The sequence below is a fragment of the Monodon monoceros genome, unplaced genomic scaffold (genome assembly GCF_005190385.1).
Source record: "Monodon monoceros isolate NGI ecotype Baffin Bay Population unplaced genomic scaffold, NGI_Narwhal_1 Super_Scaffold_11, whole genome shotgun sequence".
NCBI lineage: Eukaryota > Metazoa > Chordata > Mammalia > Artiodactyla > Monodontidae > Monodon > Monodon monoceros.
This window is the reverse complement of record NW_021703767.1, coordinates 18,178,075-18,198,283: the sequence shown is the minus strand read 5'-3', so window position 1 is coordinate 18,198,283 and position 20,209 is coordinate 18,178,075. Positions and strand designations below refer to the sequence as shown.

Genomic DNA, 20,209 nt, shown 5'->3' with positions numbered 1-20,209 from the left:
ACAATTGTTATATCTTCTTCTTGGATTGACCCCTTGATCATTATGTTGTGTCCTTCTTTGTCTCTGATAATGGTCTTTATTTTAAATCTATTTTGTCTGATATTAGAATTGCTGCTCTAGCTTTCTTTTGATTTCCATTTGCATGGAGTACCTTTTTCCATCCCCTCACTTTCAGTCTGTATGTGTCCCTGGGTCTGAAGTGGGTCTCTTGTATATAGGATATATACGGGTCTTGTTTTTGTATCCATTCAGCTAGTTGATGTCTTTTGGTTGGCACGTTTAATCCATTTACATTTAAGGTAGTTATCGATATGTATGTTCCTATTACCATTTTCTTAATTGTTTTGGGTTTGTTACTGTAAATCTTTTCCTACTCTTGTGTTTCCTGCCTAGAGAAGTTCCTTTAGCATTTGTTGTAAAGCTGGTTTGGTGTTGCTGAATCCTCTTAGCTTTTGCTTGTCTGTAAAGGTTTTAATTTCTCTGTCAAATCTGAATGAGATCCTTTTTGGGTAGAGTAATCTTGGTTGTAGGATTTTCCCTTTCATCACTTTAAATATGTCTTGCCACTCCCTTCTGGCTTGCAGAGTTTCTTCTGAGAGATCAGCTGTTAACCTTATGGGGATTCCCTTGTATGTTAATTATTGCTTTTCACTTGCTGCTTTTAATATTTTTTCTTTATATTTAATTTTTGATAGTTTGATTAATATGTGTCTTTCGTGTTTCTCCTTGGATTTATCCTGTATGGGACTCTCCGCTCTTCCTGGCCTTGATTGACTGTTTCCTTTCCCATATTAGGGAAGTTTTCAAATATAATCTCTTCAAATATTTTCTCAGTCCCTTTTTTTTCTTCTTCTTCTTCTGGGACACCTATAATTTGAATGTTGGTGCATATAATGTTGTCCCAGAGGTCTCTGAGACTGTCCTCATTTCTTTTCATTCTTTTTTCTTTATTCTGCTTTGCAGTAGTTATTTCCACTATTTTATCTTCCATGTCACTTATCCATTCTTCTGCCTCAGTTATTCTGCTATTGATTCCTTCTAGAGAATTTTAAATTTCATTTATTGTGTTGTTCATCATTGTTTGTTTGCTCTTTAGTTCTTCTAGGTCCTTGTTAAACATTTCTTGTATTTTCTCCATTCTATTTCCAAGATTTTGGATTATCTTTTCTATGATTACTCTGAATTATTTTAGGTAGACTGCCTATTTCCTCTTCATTTGTTTGATCTGGTGGGTTTTTACCTTGCTCCTTCATCTGCTGTGTGTTTCTCTGTCTTCTCATTTTGCTTAACTTACTGTGTTTGGGGTCTCCTTTTTGCAGGCTGCAGGTTCATAGTTCCCCTTGTTTTTGGTGTCTGCCCCCAGTGGCTAAGTTTGGTTCAGTGGGTTGTGTAGGCTTCCTGGTGGAGGTGACTGTTGCCTGTGTTCTGGTGGATCTTGTTTTTCTGGTGGGCAGGACCACGTCTGGTGGTGTGTTTTGTGGCATCTGTGACTTATTATGATTTTAGGCAGCCTCTCCGTTAATGGGTGGGGTTATGTCCCTGTCTTGCCAGTTGTTTGGCATAAGGTGTCCAGCACTGTAGCTTGCTGGTTGTTGAGTGGAGCTGGCTCTTAGCGTTGAGATGGAGATCTCTGGGAGAGCTTTCGTCGTTTGATATTATATGTAGCTGGGAGGTCTCTGGTGGACCAATGTCCTGAACTCTGCTCTCCCACCTCAGAGGCACAGGCCTAACACCTGGCCGGAGCACTGAGACACTTTCAGCCACATGGCCAGGTACTTGGGGACTTTCTTGCCTTGTGGAAAGTCTGAGGTCTTCTGCCAGTGTTCAGTAGGAGTTGGTCCACATGTAGATGTATTTCTGATGTATTTGTGGGGAGGAAGTGAACTCCACATCTTACTTCTCTGCCATCTTGAAGGTCTCCCTGTACAGTTGGTTATTTGCAAGCACTGGTATCACTCATTTTTTGCAAAGTGAAGCACAGAGAGATAACATTCTCTTTACCTTTTTTGACAGTGTGAATTCATACAGAGTATGTTTGAAGTAATTTGTCATGTTTTTCTTTATTTTTGTCAGATTTGGCCAAAGGCATAAAAAACATTCTTTTTGTTATCTGTAAGATTTTCTTTCTTCTTTCTCTTTCCTTAAGAATGCATATCCGAACTACAAATTCTATTTATCTCTGAGCTACTGTGGGTTAAACAGCCAAGGCTTTCACCCATGGAACATTCTGATGGAATCCTATTATACTTTATGTGGTTATCATCTCCCTCTGAAATTTGCATAGTTATGGGTGTGTTCATCCTAACATTTGGCAATTGGGAGTCAGCTGGAAGATAGTGTGTTCTGGCCAGCAGCTGTCCATCAGAATTCTTCCAATATAATGGAATAAAAATCACTGTGTGTGCATAATTCTTGCCTCTTCAATTTTATCAATAAAATATTTTATCTCTAAAAATTATGCAACTGAATAGAGTTGTACAGGAGCCTGTTGCCTGATGAGTCACAGCCTGGCAGATCATACTGCCTCATTGATAGAACATATTCAAATATGTGAATTGTGTGAAAGCCTGTATGGGAGGTAGGTAGGACCAAAACTAGGTCTCCTAGTATATGCCTGAGGCAAACTTCAGTGCAAAGCACCTTCTACCTTTGGGTTCTGGATCTTCTGCAGTGGAGCCATTTTTCAACTTTTTCCACTGAAACACTGAGCATTGATAGAGCACATTCAAATATGTGCTCTACAATGAAATATGACAAGAAGTTAAATCATTATAATCAAATTGCCTTTTGAGTTCTAATTCCTATCATCTGATTATAATTTATTATTAACAGTGTGATCCGAAAGTGATGGCTGACTCCCTAGAAATCACTCCTTTTATTTTGTAATCATACCTGATTTTTACCCCATGAAAGAAATTCTCTGAAATCAATAACATATTTTAATTATGAGCTGACATTTCTAAGCAAATATTTACCCAGATGATACATATTTATTTAGAACTCACAAAATGTCAGATTTTTCATCCTTAAATGGAGGATTACTTTTGTTTAAATGATCCACTCTAGATCATTCAGTTGGTCAGGCCCCATACCTTCCATGGTAAGTTGGCAGACCTACTTCTTGTCCTCTTGGAAGGACAGACAGATCATTTAGGAACTTGATTAAAGTGATAAATAATAGCAGGGCAGAGAAAGGATACTAATATGGCAACATATAGGAGGGAATTTAATCCAGATTGAAGTTAAGAAAAAGCTCCCCCCAAAATATGATGTTTAGATATTCATAAGTTCTTATAGCAATAAATAGTTTTCATTCTTCCCATCTTGAAACCATCAGTTCTTCAGGAGCCAGTGGATAGTAGCAGAAAAAGGTCAAGAACACATAGTTTTAAATGCCAGCTTATTACACAGTAGCTGTGTGAAATTAGACAAATTCCTTAACTCTGAGTCTCAACTTCCTCATCTGTACAGAGAAGAATAATAATACCCAGGTAATGGGGGCTATTCTGAAGATTAATAAACTAATATATTTTAAGCATCTGGGACAGAGATTGCATTAAATAAATGATAGTTCCCTTCACTCTAATAATTTCTGCCACCGCTAAACACTCTTTCCCTTATAATATCCAACTCTGACTTCTATCAAATGAAGGTAGCCCCTAAAACCTGGAATATATGACCAGCTGTGAGTTGATTTGTTTGGGGCACAATCTCATGGATGAATAAATAAAGATGGATCCTCACATAAACTGCTTTGTTATGGCAACATATTCAATTCAGAACGAACCAAAATACCACAAATCCTATCTTTTACATAATTTAAAATACAAAAAGCACGTAGAAGAGAATTAAGGGATTCACTGTTCCCGCCACCATGGAAGGTATATTCAGGGTGATTAGTGAAGGAAAGATCAATTTTAGCAGTGAAGGAATTTTGAAGAGCTGGAGAACACTTTTAGGGAAGCTGAAATAGATGTAGAACACTTTTCAGGAGGCTGATCAGATCTAGAAAGGGGAAAAATACAGTGTATTCCTGAATTTTCACAGGCTCCATGGTGGGCTTGCTGTTCTCTTTCTTACACTTCTCTCCGGAGCATCCCATTCACTCCCCCCACACCTGTTTCAACCAGCACCTCTAGGCTTTTTACTCCCAAATCTAGATGTGATGCTCCAGGCTCTCCAATAAGGTTCAATTGGTGCATCCCACCCACTAAAGGTTCACTGAATTTGTCTTATAGGCTATAAAGCCTATTACCCCCACTCCACACCACTCAACATATTAAAAATGGAATTCATTTCCCTCTCTGAACCTTCTTGAATGTTCCTCATTAGTTCCCAGAACACACTATCTACGCAATCATTCAGGACTTCAGACTTGATTTGTACTTGTTCCTCTTGTTTAGCCCCAATTCTTAGTCTCTTTTATCACTTTGCCCTGCAGTACAGGACATTGTCAAAGAGCACCAGCCCTCTCTACAAGCATGCTTGAAGGATGGGCAGCATCAGAACCCCCTGGGAGTTTGTTAAAAATGCAGAATTCCAGGTTCCACACCAGACCTAACCAAATCAGAATCCACATGTTAACAAGGTGCTGTGATATTTATATTAACAAATAAATATTTGATCTTTGTCCCATTTCTGGCACAGAGATCCTAAAACCCCTGGAATTTCCTAAGTGATAAGAGTAATAAAGGTGTCTTAATATTCATAACAAACCCCTTTCAACCACATCTGAGTTTATGTTAATAAGGTGAGTTTCAGAAAGCACCTGAGGATGGGGGCTGGTTGCCAGGGAAACCAACCTTGTGATTAGAGGGTTGGAACTTTCATTCCAACCTCCAGACCTCCAGGGAGGGGAAAGGGGCTGGAGATTGAGTTAAATCATTAACAGTCAATGATTTATTCAATCATGTCTATGTAATGAAGCCTCCATAAAACCCCAAAAGGACAGGGTTCGGAGAGCTTCCTGGGTTGGTTAACATGTGGAGAATTAGGGAGAGGGACTTGACTGGAGACAGCATTGAAGCTTCAAACCTTTCCCCATACTTTGCCCTATGCAGCTCTTCCATCTGGCTGTCTCTTAGTTATAATGTTTTATTCTAGTAAGTAAAATGTTTCTTTGACTTCTGTGAGTGCTCTAGCAAATTTATTGAATCCTAGGGTCATTGAAACCTCTAATTTATAGTTCAGAAGCTCAGGTGACACCATGGACTTGCAACTGGTGGCTAAAGTTGGGGGAGGTAGGAGCAGTTTTATAGGACTGGACCCGTAACCTGTGGATCTGATGTTCTCTCCAGGTATGTAGTGTCAGAACTGAGTTAATTGCTTGTGGTGTTGGAAAACCCACACAATGAAATTGGTCTTAAAATCTTAGGTGTCCACGTGATCTCTTACTGTCTTCATCAAACATTTCCATTGCTTTCTTTCTTTTAATTATAAGGATTTTCCAAAATATAAGAATTATAGATACTAATATAAAACACCCACATACCCACTACCCATACTTATTGCATGTTAATAATTTATAATATGTTTCAGATTTGTATTTTTTAAGTAATAAAATATTAGTTGAAGGTCTCCTTCCTACTCCTGTGCCTAAGGTGACAAACTTGTCCCAGGACTGTCCCAAATTGTAGCACTGAAAGTCCTGTACCCCAGGAAATCCCTCAGTTCTGGGAAATACTGAAATTCATCTGTACCTTTCCCTCCCCCACAAATTTACCACACATTTACCACATGTGCATGTTTCTATAATAAACAGAATTATTTTATGTGTTTAGCTTTATGCAAATAGTGTCATGTTTGGCACATTCTTTTTCTGTTAGCTCTTTTTCACACAGCATTACAGTTTTGAGATTTACTCTAATGATACACTAACATGCGTGGATTTAATTGCTATATCCCATTCTACTGTATGAATATACTCTAATTTACTTATCCATTCCCCTCTGATAGAAATTTAGGTCGCTTCCAACGTTATGCTATTTTAAATAATATCAACCAACATTACGATGTCTCCTTGTGCGTATTTGAGGATTTTCTAGGGAATATATGTAGAAGGGGTAAATTGCCAAGTCCTAAAGGATGCCCATCTTCATCTTTTCTGCATGTGGTCAAATTGCTCCCAAGTGTTGATAATGGTTTGTGTTTTCCCACCAGCAGTGTGAGTTCCCTTTCACGTTGGCCCACAGTGCTTGGTGCTATCAGACTTATAGAGTATTGCCAGCCTGACAGCTCTGAACAGTCTTGTACTGTTTTAAACTGCATTTCCCTGCTTTAGCTAGCCAGGGGGAGCATCTTCCGTGTGTTTATTGCCCTTCTGGTTTTCTGCTCTACTACTTTTGAGCACACACATTGCCCATTCTCCTATTGAGGCATTATGGATACTAATCTTTTGTGAATCATATGAACTGCAAGTATCTTCTCCAAGTGGGGAATTTGCCTGACACTTCGCCTATGGAATTGTTGCCTTATATATTTTTTAAAAATTTAAAGATTGAGATATAATTCACATACCATAAAATTCATTGTTTTAAAGGGTAGAGTTCAGTGATTTAGTATACCTTTTCTTTTACAGTTTGTGCTTTCTAGCTTTTATTTTAGAAATCTTTCCTATTCTGATACTATGATGCCATTCTACTCTTTTTAAAAATGTTGTAAATGTTTGCTTCTTGCCTTTATGTAATTAGCCCATTAGGACAGATTTTGGGGTGTGGTGTGATGGAGTGATCTAGTTTAACGTTTATCTGTATGGATAGTTAATTGTCTTGGCACCATTTATTAAATAATCCACCCACCTCTACTGGTTTGTAATCAGTAATCATCTCCGTTATCACATGAGTCAACTTCTAAGCTTTATATTCTATCAGTATATAGAATATAAAGTATATATATAGTGTATATATATAGTATATATATATATATATAGTATATATATAGTATATATATCTGTGAACCAGTATCACACTATTTATTTTCCATAACTTTATAATAAATCTTGATGTCTCCTAGGCATGTCTTTTCACTTTGTTGTTTTTCATAACTGTTTTCTTTTGTCTACACCCTTTTCTTGCTCATATACATTTTAGGCTCAGTCTGTCAAACTCAATAAAAAATGGTCCTGTGGGTTTTTACTAGAATTGTATTGATTTTACATATAGTTCGGGAAGAATTGACATATCCCGATATTGACCTTACAGTATTCCCATCCACAATTCGGTATCTCTTAATTTCTTTAAGTTTCCCTTTAATCTCTTGAAACTTTTATGTATTTATATTACTCCATAAGTGCCATGCACATATTATTGGATTTCTTATTAGGTACTTAGTTTCTGGTGTTGTGAGATTTGTGTACACACATATATATTACGTTTTCTGAGTGTTGTTGATGTATAGGGATTCACTAATTTTTGTACACTGATCTTACATCCTGCAATGTTGATGAATTCTCTTATTTGTTTTTATAGTCTGAGGAGTATAGGCAATCATATCATTGGTAAATAATAACAATTTAGTTCTTTCGTTTCCAATTGGAATCATTTCTTTTTAATTTGTCTTGTTGGTTACACTGACCAAGCCAGTAAGATGCTGAATAGAGTGGTGCTAGATGCTAGCTTGTCTTATAGTTGCCTTAAAAGGGAATGGTCATAACAGTATAGCACTGAGTATGGTTCTTGAGGTAGGTTTTGTTTTTTCTTTTGAGATCTTTATTCAGTTAAGAAATTTTCCTCTATTCATAGTTTGCTAAGTGGTTTTTTAACTCAAGTGAGTGATGGATTTCATCAATTGTCGTTTCTTTCAAGGATCTTCTTAGAATTGCTCTCCTTCAAGAAGTCTTCCTAGCACCCGAAAGTTGGACTAAAAACTCCTTCTCTCTGATTCCACTACATTTAGTCCTTTCCACAGCCTACTAAACTGTCTGTTTTCTAAGTTCATGTTTCGCAGTAGCTTATAAGCAATTCAAGAGCAGGAACTGTGTTTGATTCATGGCTATGTCCTCCATTACCAGCTGTAGAACATAGAATATCTCTGTACATATTATAGAAATAAATTGCTGGGAACATGTTCTAGAAACTTATCTAGGCCTTCCTAAAAACAAGTTATGTTTTTAACAATGAAGCTTAATTTACAAAGGCAGTTATGCTTGAATAGAATAGATTCAAAAAATTTTAGATATCTACACATTTATATCTGCTCTTAATAATACATAAAATGTATTTATGTAATACATAAAATACATGTCTTCTGAGAAACAATGACTTTCTTCTTATAGCAAACATTATCTGTTACTACATTAAATTTTTTAAATTCAATTACTTAAACTAAAAAAAATGTTCTCTGAGCACGCCATTCTCCACAAATCTCCATGTATTCACCAATCTGGCAGCTTTCTAAACCCTGTCCTTTTGCATTTTCATGGAGGTTTCATTACAAAGGCACGATTGATTAAATCATTGGCCATTGATACTGAAATCAATCTCCAGCCCCTCTTCCCTCCCTAGAGGTCCAGGGGTTGGGATTGAAAGTCCCAACCCCCTAATCACATGGTTGGTTTCCCTGGCAACCAGCTCCCATCCCCAGGTGCTTTCCAAAAGTCACCTCATTAACATTAAAATCAAGTTCATATTCATTTTAACATTATATTAGTTATTTATCATTCTGTCATTATTAAAACAAAAACAAGACTCCCACAAACTTTGATTTGCTCAGAATGTACCTTTTAGAGGTGTTTTATCATATCTAAGTCCTAAGAACATTTTAATTCATTTAATTTAAATGATGTTCTTACCAATGCCAAAGGCCTTTCAAACTGTATTACGTTTCTGTCCTTATTTGAACAGCCTCACTTATTTTATTCAGAATGCTCAGCTACTTAGTGAGTATGGGACCTCAAATGCCATTTGGAAATATGAAACCTTTATCTTTTAACTCAGTTTTGCTTTCATGAATAACATGGTTCTAACATCACAGTTGTGATATTTATTAGCTGTCTTTGCAAAACTTCGGGCAATACATCTTTTACATTTCATTGAGAAGAAAAGAAACTTAATCCCACCAGCATCTCCATTATTAGTTCTTTCTTTTGATTTTTCCCCGTGGGAATTTTGTGTTGGCCAGATGGCACACTGAAGGATCCCTAGACATATCTGCATTCTATGAAAGCAACATGGAAAAGCAAAAATCTATTTCTGAATGAGAGGATCAAATTTTACATCTTATCATCTGGCTCACCATGTCCAACCCAGTCATTATTTGGTTCATGTTCAATATTGTACAATTATTCTCCTATTCACATAACAGTCTTTCTTCATTTTCAGTAAAGTCCTGCTTTTAGTCTGTCCCATTACTAATGGTAATTAGCCACTCAATTGCACCCTCTGAGCCCTTGAATTCTACTAGTTCTAAAGAATACTCCATAAACCTTATCTTTATGTTGGATCCTATCTCTAGGAAATATCAGTCAAATTTCATCAACAGCAAAAGTGAAATACCCATTTCCATATTCATCACAGAATGTTTATTTTCCATGGAGAAAAGTGGCTGGATGAAATGTTTGAGAATCAGTTTGATGAGAAATTGTTTACTTTGTAAATTGGCCCAATTCTCATTTTCAAACACAGTGAGGTTTCTAATTGTCAGGTAGTTACACTCCTGATCAAAAATGGAGAAAAAATTCCAGTCACATATTCTGTCATAAATGGTATTAAATAGTGTAACATCTCAAAGTGTTCACTCTAAATATTTTCTCTATGGAATGAGTAAAAATAATCTTCATTTGGTGCCTTCTCACCTTTGTCCCTTGTCTTAGTGGTATCTAAGAGTGTGTCCGTTTTACATAAAACCAGCTCTTATTTCCAGAAAAATACTGAACTATTTTATTTTAGTTTTGTTAGACATGACCAATAAAAGAATGTAGTCTACCAATAAAAGTCTGTAAAATAAGGATGTATCTTTTGTCTTACCTATTTATTTGTATGTTATATTCAAAGTTTAACCTTCCTTTTCTAGCAACACTGAACAACATGGGTTTTCCCAAACTGACCATTTTCTTTCTTAAATCTTTGCCTTTGTAGGGGACACTGTCTCTGTCTGGAATGCTCTTCCCTTTCTTCACTGTCCACTTATGTAAATATCTACTCTTTCTTTAAAACTCTGTTCAAATTTCATATTTATGAGACTTTCTCTAAACATCTCTTTCTAAACACACACACACATTTAGCTGCTTACTCTCTTCTCAGCCCTTCGATAACACTTCATAGATTAATTCTATGAAGAATTATTTGTCTACATTTTCTTCTCTTACAAGACTGTGAGATTGTAAAGGTCAGGGAACATCATTTATTCATCTTTGGATCCTATGCTGCCATGGTAACAGGCACTCAATATGAATTTGTAAATAACTGATTGCACAGTATATGCTGACTTTTGCAAAAATTATTCTTAAATTCTGGAAAATAATAGTTACTTTTCTATATGGAAGTCAATATCTGTGACCATAATGAGCAAAAGTAGGCATGCCATTTTAAATAGATTTATGTCAAATAGACTTATTGTATTGCTCATTTTGCAGTATATACAAATATCAAATCATTATGTTGTACATCTGAAACCAATATAATGTTACACGTCAATTACATCTCAATTTTAAAAAGTATATATGTTATTTTTAAAGTTTAATTTTTAAATTGTTTTCACAAGACACAAATAAATTTTCAAATTCCTAACTGATAGAAAGGGGGTAAAAGGGAGAGACCTGAGTAAAATAATACTTTTCAACTATATAAAAGGTAAATTGAAAGATAGCTCTTGTGATATCTTTGAAAACAAATCTTAACGGTTAATTTGCAGAAGTTTAGAAAGAGCAGTTGAACTAAATGGAATTAAGGGCTAAATACCTCTACTCTGATTATTTTAGAGAGGCCTCAGCAAGAAGGATCAAGTGTGTCTTACCTTACCAATTTACACACAGTCTAGAATGACCCAAATCGTGTTTTGCACTCTCTTTAGCTCATTTTAGGCTAAGCCAAGACATTTTCTATTTGAAAATAAACAAGACTCGAAGCCAGATTTATAAAATTATTCATTTAGGATACAAAACATTCCACTGTGTTTATTGCTTTCTTCCCTATTACCTTACTGATGACCACGTAGATTAAATTCTCTGTTAAGATGATTAAAATGATTTTACTAAGAATGTGCCTGGATGCTTGGAAGAGAAGAAGCATAGCATATGAGTTCCAAAATAGCAATATTTGAAAACATGTGCATGAAAGAACTTTTGTAAGCATTCTTGGAATTATTTTCTCTTTCTCTACCCCACACACCCACCCTAACTCAAAAAAGAGAAAAGCTTTGGGTGGAGTTAACTCTTTTCAAATCTTAAACAATAACTGGAAATCCTGAAAATGTATTCTCCTTTATCCAGTGGGGAAAACACTTTAAAGCTCTTTTTTTTCTCTAAGAATTGTTTAGCAAGGGATTTACTTAGTGGTTTCTATTTTGAACAGAAAATTCAGTTTAGCTGCCTGAAATATAATGCCATCTGTGTTTATTTCCGCCCTCCAAAAAACACAATTCTTTTTTTCAAACATAGCAAGTACATGGCCCTAATAACCCAGATAAAGATATAACTCAATGAATTCTTTACTTTAACCAAGTGATAAAATTAATTCTAAGAATAGGTACCATAAAAAATGAATCTGATTGCAAATATAAAACATGTAAAGCACAACTATAAATTAAAAAAATTTTAACTATTTTGATTAGTAAGTAATTATGTCTTCTCTATATATTTATCAGGGTGGAGGTATCTATGAGGTGAGAAAAAGGGCACAACACACACATTGTGATGTAGTTAGTGGGCAGAGAAATGGGCCAGGAGCCACAGGACCAAAGAATCAGAGTCATTCTGACACCAGGTTCTTCAAATCTATACCACCTTTGGGGCCCACTCACACATCTACCTGTAACAACAGCCTCTGGCATGTGAAGATCATTGGAAAAATCAAATTTGAATTTAGTAATGAAGTATTTTAATTTACTTAAAAAGTATGAAGTGATATACAAATGAGAAACATCATTATGTATTTATATTCTAAGCTGATTCTGACTGTTTTCTAAATGTAAAGGGATTTAATGTTTTTCCACCAAATCTTCTATGAGAAAAAATTAAAACATTTTAGAGTTTATTTGCATTTCAAAGAATGCTTAAATTCTGTTCATCAATCTTTATTACAGCCTGACATTTCTGCCATCGCCATGACTGTCTTCAAGAATATCCTGAAGTATGATTCTTTCTGGCCTTATTCATGGAGACATGATCTCTAAGATCAGCCCCACTTTGATTCTAGAAAGTCTATGCGATGCCAGGTTTTCTATTCTCAGGAAACCGAGGATGACTTATAAGCCATCTCAATGGGTATATGCTTAAAATAGCCAGGCACACATCACTTATTGCCTAATCTTTCCTGGCTCCACGTAAGCCTTCATAAAACACAAGTTAAGTCACAATGGAGCAGCCTTCAAATCATCCTGACAGTCACTTGAAAAATACAAAATGCAGACTCCTGAAAGCCATGGGTGATGGTCACCCATGGGTGAAATTCTTATGTTCCTATTCTCTACCTTCTATTTCTCAACTTGAAGGTGTGTGTAGAGGAACAGAGAGTTGCACAGTCCTCAGACATACAACCCTGAAGACAACTTCTGCTCGTCCATTTCCCTTCGCCTAGAAGCATCTCTAAAATAAATCCTTAATTTGTTAGGGAGAAATACTTAACACCTTCTCTGCATGTATGTTTCATTGATTTTTGTAGTCGGTTATCACTTTACCCTGTTGAGGCTAGATTTCTTGGGCTCTAATCTTGTTTCCCAAAGTTGCTTTAGATGCATCATGTAGAAAACTGACGTTTCATATCTCAACAGTTTTTTATTCATAATGTCTCTTTTCCCTGATATCTGCTGGCTGAGTCAGACAAATATATGCGTGGCAAAATAAACTGGCTATCATTAAATGACAAATTCTAACTTACTAATCCTTCAACAAAGCGGATAAAAAAATATAGTTTACAATGTTAAAAAATGATCAATATATGAATATGGTCTAGTTAAAACATTATTATTACTATTACATTATTATTATCATAAAGCAAATTAGACAATAAAAAATATTCTTTAAACTCCCTTATAACAAAAGCAATTTATTTTGTATATTAATTTGAACATTTAGTTAAATAATACAATACACTAGATAGTGATGAGTATTGAGTGTCTCCAGTAAAGATTTTATGTCAACAACCAATCATAGAATTTCCTACTCATAACTATAACTTAGTACTTTTTGAAAACATAACCGGGCAAGGGAAAAAGTATCAATATGGCCAAATTCGATTAATACTCACGAGAGAATATTCCCAATATAGGCATAGTAGGAGCAACAGTAGGGTGTGGTTCCATCACAGCAGTAAGATTTGCAGTCTTTGCCACACTGAGCAAGGCAATCCTCTACAAAATAAAAACCATATCCGTGCAGTTACATTTCTGAAAATCCCACCTTCACGAAAAATCACTCTATTTCACATCTTGATCAGTCAGTGACCACTCTTTAGCACATTTAGACTTTCATTTTACGTGCTTACAATTCTAAAACATTTGTAAGCACCTAAACTAGTCTTCCTTCCTTATTAGACATAAATCTGGAAAAGGCAAAGACCAGTCTTTGAACCTCCTCCATCGAGCACCATAATTGGTAGTCAGAGTTGGTTGAATGAGACATTGAAGGGAGGAATGAATGATCCAACTAATCAGACATTAAATTCGTCAACAGAGTTCTTGCAATAATTTTTAAATGATAAAGTCTTTTGACTTTAGGGTGCTACTCTCAACTACATTTAATGGCAAGTGTTGTTAACACGAATAATATCAACTGGAGATAATATTTAAGTAACGTATATTTTTCACCACAATGCATTATATGCTTCCCTTTCTCTACAATTTTTTTACCTTCGTAATTACAGTTTGTATACATAAGGTACCACAGATGAGTCTGCATATCCTGTTAATCCATTTGGATTGGAAGATAGTGAGTTAGTTAGCTGTGGGGGAAAGTTCCTATAGATAATTCACTGGTGAATAATTAAGAGTTTATTTGATGCCAGATTTAAGAATCAATAAGCTATGAGGGCTTCCCTCGTGGCGCAGTGGTTGAGAGTCCGCCTGCCGATTCAGGGGACACAGGTTCGGGCCCCGGTCCTGGAGGATCCCACGTGCCGCGGAGCGGCTGGGCCCGTGAGCCATGGCCGCTGAGCCTGCATGTCCGGAGCCTGTGCTCCACAACGGGAGAGGCCACGACAGTGAGAGGCCCGCGTACCGCAAAAAAAAAAGAATCAATAAGCTATGAAACAGCACTATGTGAAAAGGGAAATGTATTTTGTGATTAAAAAGGACATACCAGAGCTGACAAAACCAAATTATTGTGTTTTTTCCATGTTTTTGGCAAGGAAAATTATACCAAAATGTTAAATAAAAATTACCCTACCTTTAAAAAATTCTTCCTAAATGATTTATGTTTAACAAGTTAAGGTTATCATTTAGTTATAATCAGTGGTATAAATTACAATGGATATGTGAGTTTCAGGTACATGTAGGAAAACATTAAGTACAGTCTGATAATTTAAGGTACATGTTCAAGAATCACAAAATAGGTCATTTCCAACTCAATCTCTGAAGGCAATAACTACTATCTAAATTATATAAGACTTTTGCTTTTCTGTCAAAGTCATAACATAAAAGTGCAAATGTTATATATATGCCTACATGTCCATGTAATTGATTTGTCTAGAGAGGAAAATACAGATTTTGCTTTTAAATCACCTCCCTGACAAGATGATTCTTTACAAATTGATGCGATCAAAACCCAGCAAAGTTCTTTCACCTTTATCAATAATGCATGGCCTCTGTGGAACAAGTCAAAAGTTCATGTTTTCTTTTCCTCAATTTTATTCTACTTCATAAATGAAGAAACCTTAATGTTTTCTTCTGGGATGTGGTAAGAAGACATGAAAGGGAAAAATAACTACCTTTGTAAGATTCAGTAACTCTACTTAAATCCAAAATTTTGAGGGCAGAAAACACGATCTAATGATTTATTGACAGTGTCTGCTTTTTGCAGTTTATTTTATCATTTTCCCAGGGAATTTCTATAGCTTTTATTTTTAGTACTGTTTAATTAAGTCAAATATTTAGACTAGTCAGTTATCTCAAGCACTTAGCTGGGATGTTTTGCTTTATGCTCTTAAAAGCCGTTCAGATAGTGGGAGAGCTGACACCCCGCCTTATTCTGTCAGAGCAGGACAAGTAATTTTTAAATAGCTTCATGGGGTGGCTTTTGCATAATGCCCAAGACAGTGACATCTTATTAAGCTCTCCATGATTATCGAAGATTCAATTACTGCTATTGTAAGGACATGGTGTTATCAAAATATTTTGAGCCAATGTTACAGGAAACCAAGCCCCAAATCTTGTAGCCAAGAAGCTGGATTATACCTGCAGCAAACATCTAGATCCTGCCACACATTGTTCATTATTTTTATGGCATTTTCCAGCACTCTTGTCTACTTCCCAGAATTAAACAACTGAAAAGGGAAGGTTTAATAGTATGGCAAATACATTCACAAACACATTTCCAAATTGGGGGGTCAACCACACCTCAAACTTATTTTGATGTGTTAGTTGCTTTCTCCGGTTTATTTGAGAATAATCCTATAAAGATCACAGTTTGGACAGTACAGAAGCATTTTCTCACGTGTAAAAGCATGAAACATCCCAATGGCCCTCAGAAGATAAATAATATTATTAATAATATTCAAGTTAACATCCTTGAAAATTAGCTAGTTCCAATTTTTGTCAATGACTTTAGTTAAAGGCAGCATCTGGAAGAAGCTTCCCCACTCCCATCTTAAGAAATGTGTAGTACAGGAAAGCATCTGGCTCCAAGCACTTGCTCAGAATTGGCTCTTGTAATCTATAGCTAAGGATCAGAAAGGAAGGAAAGGGAGGAGACAGAAATCACTGGCTAGGGTTGGGAAGGTTAAAACCTTGGCCAAATCCTGTCTTTGTAGCCTGCAGTGGGAGTTGGATAATAATATAAACACTTGATTGAATCCCTTCCCCAAAGTGACTCCACAGTCAGACACGATGCTTCAGGTATAGAAACCTTGCTGTTATTTCCTTAACGAATGGAACCTGTATTTAATGCATTTTCCTTGGAGAAAATAATTCAGGTTACGGACAGTGCACCTACATAGGTTTTTGTCCCATTAAAGCTGGCAATTTATTTAACAGCATATCTGGATTAATTCTATTTCTTCCGTGTTCCCCCATTTCATCCCAATCCTCACTTCCAGCCTTACCTCTTAGTTCCAACCCAACTGTGTTATCTGTTTTTGCATATACAAATCTCATGATTTTTGCCTTTGTTCACATCTATCCTACTACATCTCCTATGTCCAAGGCTTCCTCTAATTCAAAGGTGTAGGTCCTAAAATGTCCTCCTCAATTTAATTTCTCTGAGCAAATATTTCCTGAGTTCCTCTTATGGGCCAGGTGTTTTGCTAGTCTCTGAGAATATTATGCTAAACAAAATAGACATTATCTTCATGGAGCATATCCTCCTAAGCCAGCAATAAGGTCTCCTTCAAACACCTAGAGCACATGGTGTATCTCTCCTATAATACAGCTTTTTATACCTTAGAGTAAAGGGCACACCTGATCTCCCAGACAAGACTCAAAGCATGGCCTCTGTCCTACGTATCATTCAACACGTCTCATTCCATAAGTATTAGCTGAGTGAATACGGCAAGCATAAAAAGGCCTCTGAAATAGAGTTCAGGAATTAATATCAAAAGCACATTAGCTAATCATTTCTTATCAAAGATGATAACGCGACCTAGTATTGGCTTGCAATGACTTTGTAGTGTACTAGGGAGGGATGCGGATGGAGAGAAGAAATGAATGGAATGAAAACTTTTCAAACTGATCAAGCTTGCTGCTGGCCAGCTGGGCGGGTTTCCTGAATCCTGGGGGTGCTGTGCACTTAACATTGGGGGAACAGGAAGAAGGGAAGGAAAAGTGCAAATTAGAAGCATTCGGCTCACCAAAGAGAATAAAATGGACAAAAGAACAAGAAAAAGTTGTTCAGTGGTGTGACTAAAGATGAGTAAGGGAATTAAAGTTTCATCTGCTGTGTTCTATTTTCTTATTTTTGTTTTCTTTTGGTAAACAGAAGAAGTGGAAAGAATTATCATTGTTTCAAATGAACTAATTTTAATTTAACATTTTAATTTAACATTAAGATTTTAATATAACACAAATATTAATGCAATTGATTCTGTTAGACTCTCACATTCTAAAAACATCATATGACTTAAGTAGTGCTGGAAAAACATTATAATGTGGACTCTCCTCATTAAATAGAAAGTACTTTTTCTATTTTATAAATTTCTGTATTTGAAGGTCAGCTATTCCCCTACAATAAAATATCTTTAAAACAACTTATAGACATACACTAATTTACATTTTAATAAGCAGATTGGAAACTTCTATAGAAGTTATTGTGATTCATTTCTGGCAAGGTTGAATGAGAAATTCAGTTCTACTGATGTTCAGGTAAGAATGTTGAAGAACGTCTTCATTTTGGTTGCAATATCATTGTAAGTATCAAAAGGCCAGCACAGTGCTATACATAAACTTACTACTGCAAGGTCATAGGTAAGCCTGTGGTGTTTGTCATAGGAAGTTAGAGACATGAAAACATTTACAAAGAACTCTGCTTTTATCCTGTTTTTTAAAATATGAAGCGGATACAAAGCCGCATGTGTAATTAACTTTATACATGAATAGCCAATGAAAGGCCATTTTGGGCTCAGCATCAGTCACAAAACAAGAAAACTGCTTTGCTTCATCAATTATTAGCAATTCTCTCTAAGAATAATTAGGATGAGGGAAATGAGATGCCCTTCACCTATAAGCAAGCACTTAACAAATTCAGCGAAAACAGATCAGATTCTGGGTGAATTTATGCCTCTCGAAAACCCTATATTTCAACTCAGAGCTTCCAATTAAACTGTCCACCACACTTGAGGATCATCTTCTAAAGAAGAAAAACAGAGGTCTAAGGCTTTTTTATTTCTGAAAGGGAAAATCCGGAATATTCGGAATGTGGAGGTGGAGGGGCCAGTGGGTAGCATTTACCGAAATGGAAAAGTCATCAGATTAGTTTATTTGAAACCTCAGCGATGCCTCCCTAACTTCAGGTGCTTTTCAAAAAACATGCTTTCCTCGCACAGCTCAGTCTCCACCCTCACCCCAAATTCCCGAGTCCTGGATACGACTGGAAAAAATGCACGCTATCCAGAAAATAAAAACAAAAACCCCTAAATGTGGGGTTGCGGGTAGCTGCTTCGCGGAGAGAGAGAAAGGATAAGAAAAAAAAAAAAAAAAAGGAAACGTGTAAGGAAAGGGACAAAACAACCGCGTGGAGGTCAAGCCCAGGGCTGCAGAGCGCGGGCGCAGGCTTCTGTTCCTGCCTGCGGGGACCACACAGTCTCTGACCTCTCACCATGGTCCCGTGCATCCCGCCCAACCCGTGTTTGCTCGGAGTGTGACCCCAGCGCCGCCCCGAGCCCCCTTCCCCTCTCCCGCCGCCCTAGGTCACTGACCTGCGTAGACAAAGAGCAGGACCAACTTCGGAAGCAAGACCCCTGGACACCCGGGGACCCTCCGCGCGTCCATCCAAGCCGGTGGCCGGAGGTTGCGCGCCTGGACAGAGATGGACAGAGAGACAGACAGACAGGTCTGTAGAGAGGGCTGGGAGCCAAGGGAGAGCCCGGCACCGGGAGGGGATGGGGGAGCTGGAGGGCGGTCAGATGGAGAGGGCAGCGCTCTGGAGAGCCGGGTGGCGCGGAGACCTGGCCATCGCCCTGGGAGCTTTCGAGGGGAGCCCGGGCCGCCGCGCGGGGCTGCGCTGGGGCGGAGGTCTCTTTGTCTGTCCCCGCGGCGCTCGGGCGGCGGGCTAAGCGGCCGATGCAGCGTCCTCGGCCACCCGGGCTCACATTTCATCTCCGCGGGTGGCACCTACGCGAGGCTGGGGGCGGGGGTGGCCCCGACTCCTCCCCACGCTCCAGTTCTTCCTTCTATAGAGTGACTCGAGGAGCTTGGTCCTCTCCTGAAGGAACTTTTTCTAACCCTTTGCTTTGGCTATCGACACGGAGTTTAATAAGCTCCTTTATCGCCCTGCTCTCCACTCCAATTTTTCCTTTGGAAGTAATGGATGAAGAAAAGCTTTGTATTTTATCTTTACACAAATGAAGGGAATTTTCAGGGTTTAAGATGTTAGACAAAGAAAACCAGTGAGGAAAACCTAGGAGAATTGGAAAGTACAGAAACAGTGAATGGTTTAAGGAGAGCACTGTGGCAATATGTATCAAAATTCAAATGCACAAACACTTTAGTCAGTCCTCCTCTAGGAATTTATAAATATACTGCTACATGGGTATTAGAGGATGCAATGATACATCGCCTCCAAAATAAACATCACTTGAGCTTCCTACTGTGTTTTATGCATCATTGCAGAGCTAACCATCCACCAGGTCCAACAAGAAGCCTGGTCAATTTCTCCTTCTCCCTCAGCCACAATAACCAGTCTATCACCAAGTACCACTGATTGTACACCTAATACCCACTCAAATGAATTTGCATTTTGGCCTCCATTTCTGCCCTAATATAGGCTCTTGTAGTCTCCATGATAACCATTCTCCTGACTCAAGGGAGATCAGCCAGACTGAAGCTAGATTATTTCTTCTTAAGCTACAGATTTAATCACATTCATTCACCTGTTTAAAACTCAGTGGCTTCCTGTTGCCCTTAAGTTAGAATCCAAACATTTAATCCTGGGCTTCTGAGAAACTTCATCCCTTGGTCCTACAGCCTCACAGTTTCTGGAAAGTAAAATAAAGCTTGACTTGAGTTTTTTAAAAAAAATTACAGAAAAATTATAAAATGGTCACGTTCAAAAACAACTTAGACTGTTCAATCAAATAGAGCGCATATTCGTAACATAGAGAAGAAGTATAAAGGTGAGGAAATCATGGATAAAAATATTAAAAAATACTCCAAGGCCCATAGAGAGGAGGCCCCAAATGAGAATAATATG

At 37.3% G+C, this 20,209-nt stretch overlaps 1 protein-coding gene across 2 annotated transcripts in view; it reads right to left on the bottom strand.

Moving 5' to 3' along the window:
- CYYR1 (cysteine and tyrosine rich 1) overlaps nucleotides 1-19,085 on the bottom strand; it is a 103,979-nt gene extending 84,894 nt beyond the window's left edge. For both annotated transcript variants that reach the window (XM_029215251.1, XM_029215252.1), the window contains exons 1-2: nucleotides 18,717-19,085; nucleotides 13,401-13,503 (exon numbers count right to left, since the gene is read on the bottom strand). In XM_029215251.1, coding sequence (XP_029071084.1) covers nucleotides 13,401-13,503; nucleotides 18,717-18,789 — 176 coding nt within the window. In that variant the 5' untranslated portion in view covers nucleotides 18,790-19,085. The remainder of the gene's footprint in view (nucleotides 1-13,400; nucleotides 13,504-18,716) is intronic.
- Nucleotides 19,086-20,209: the final 1,124 nt, after the last annotated feature.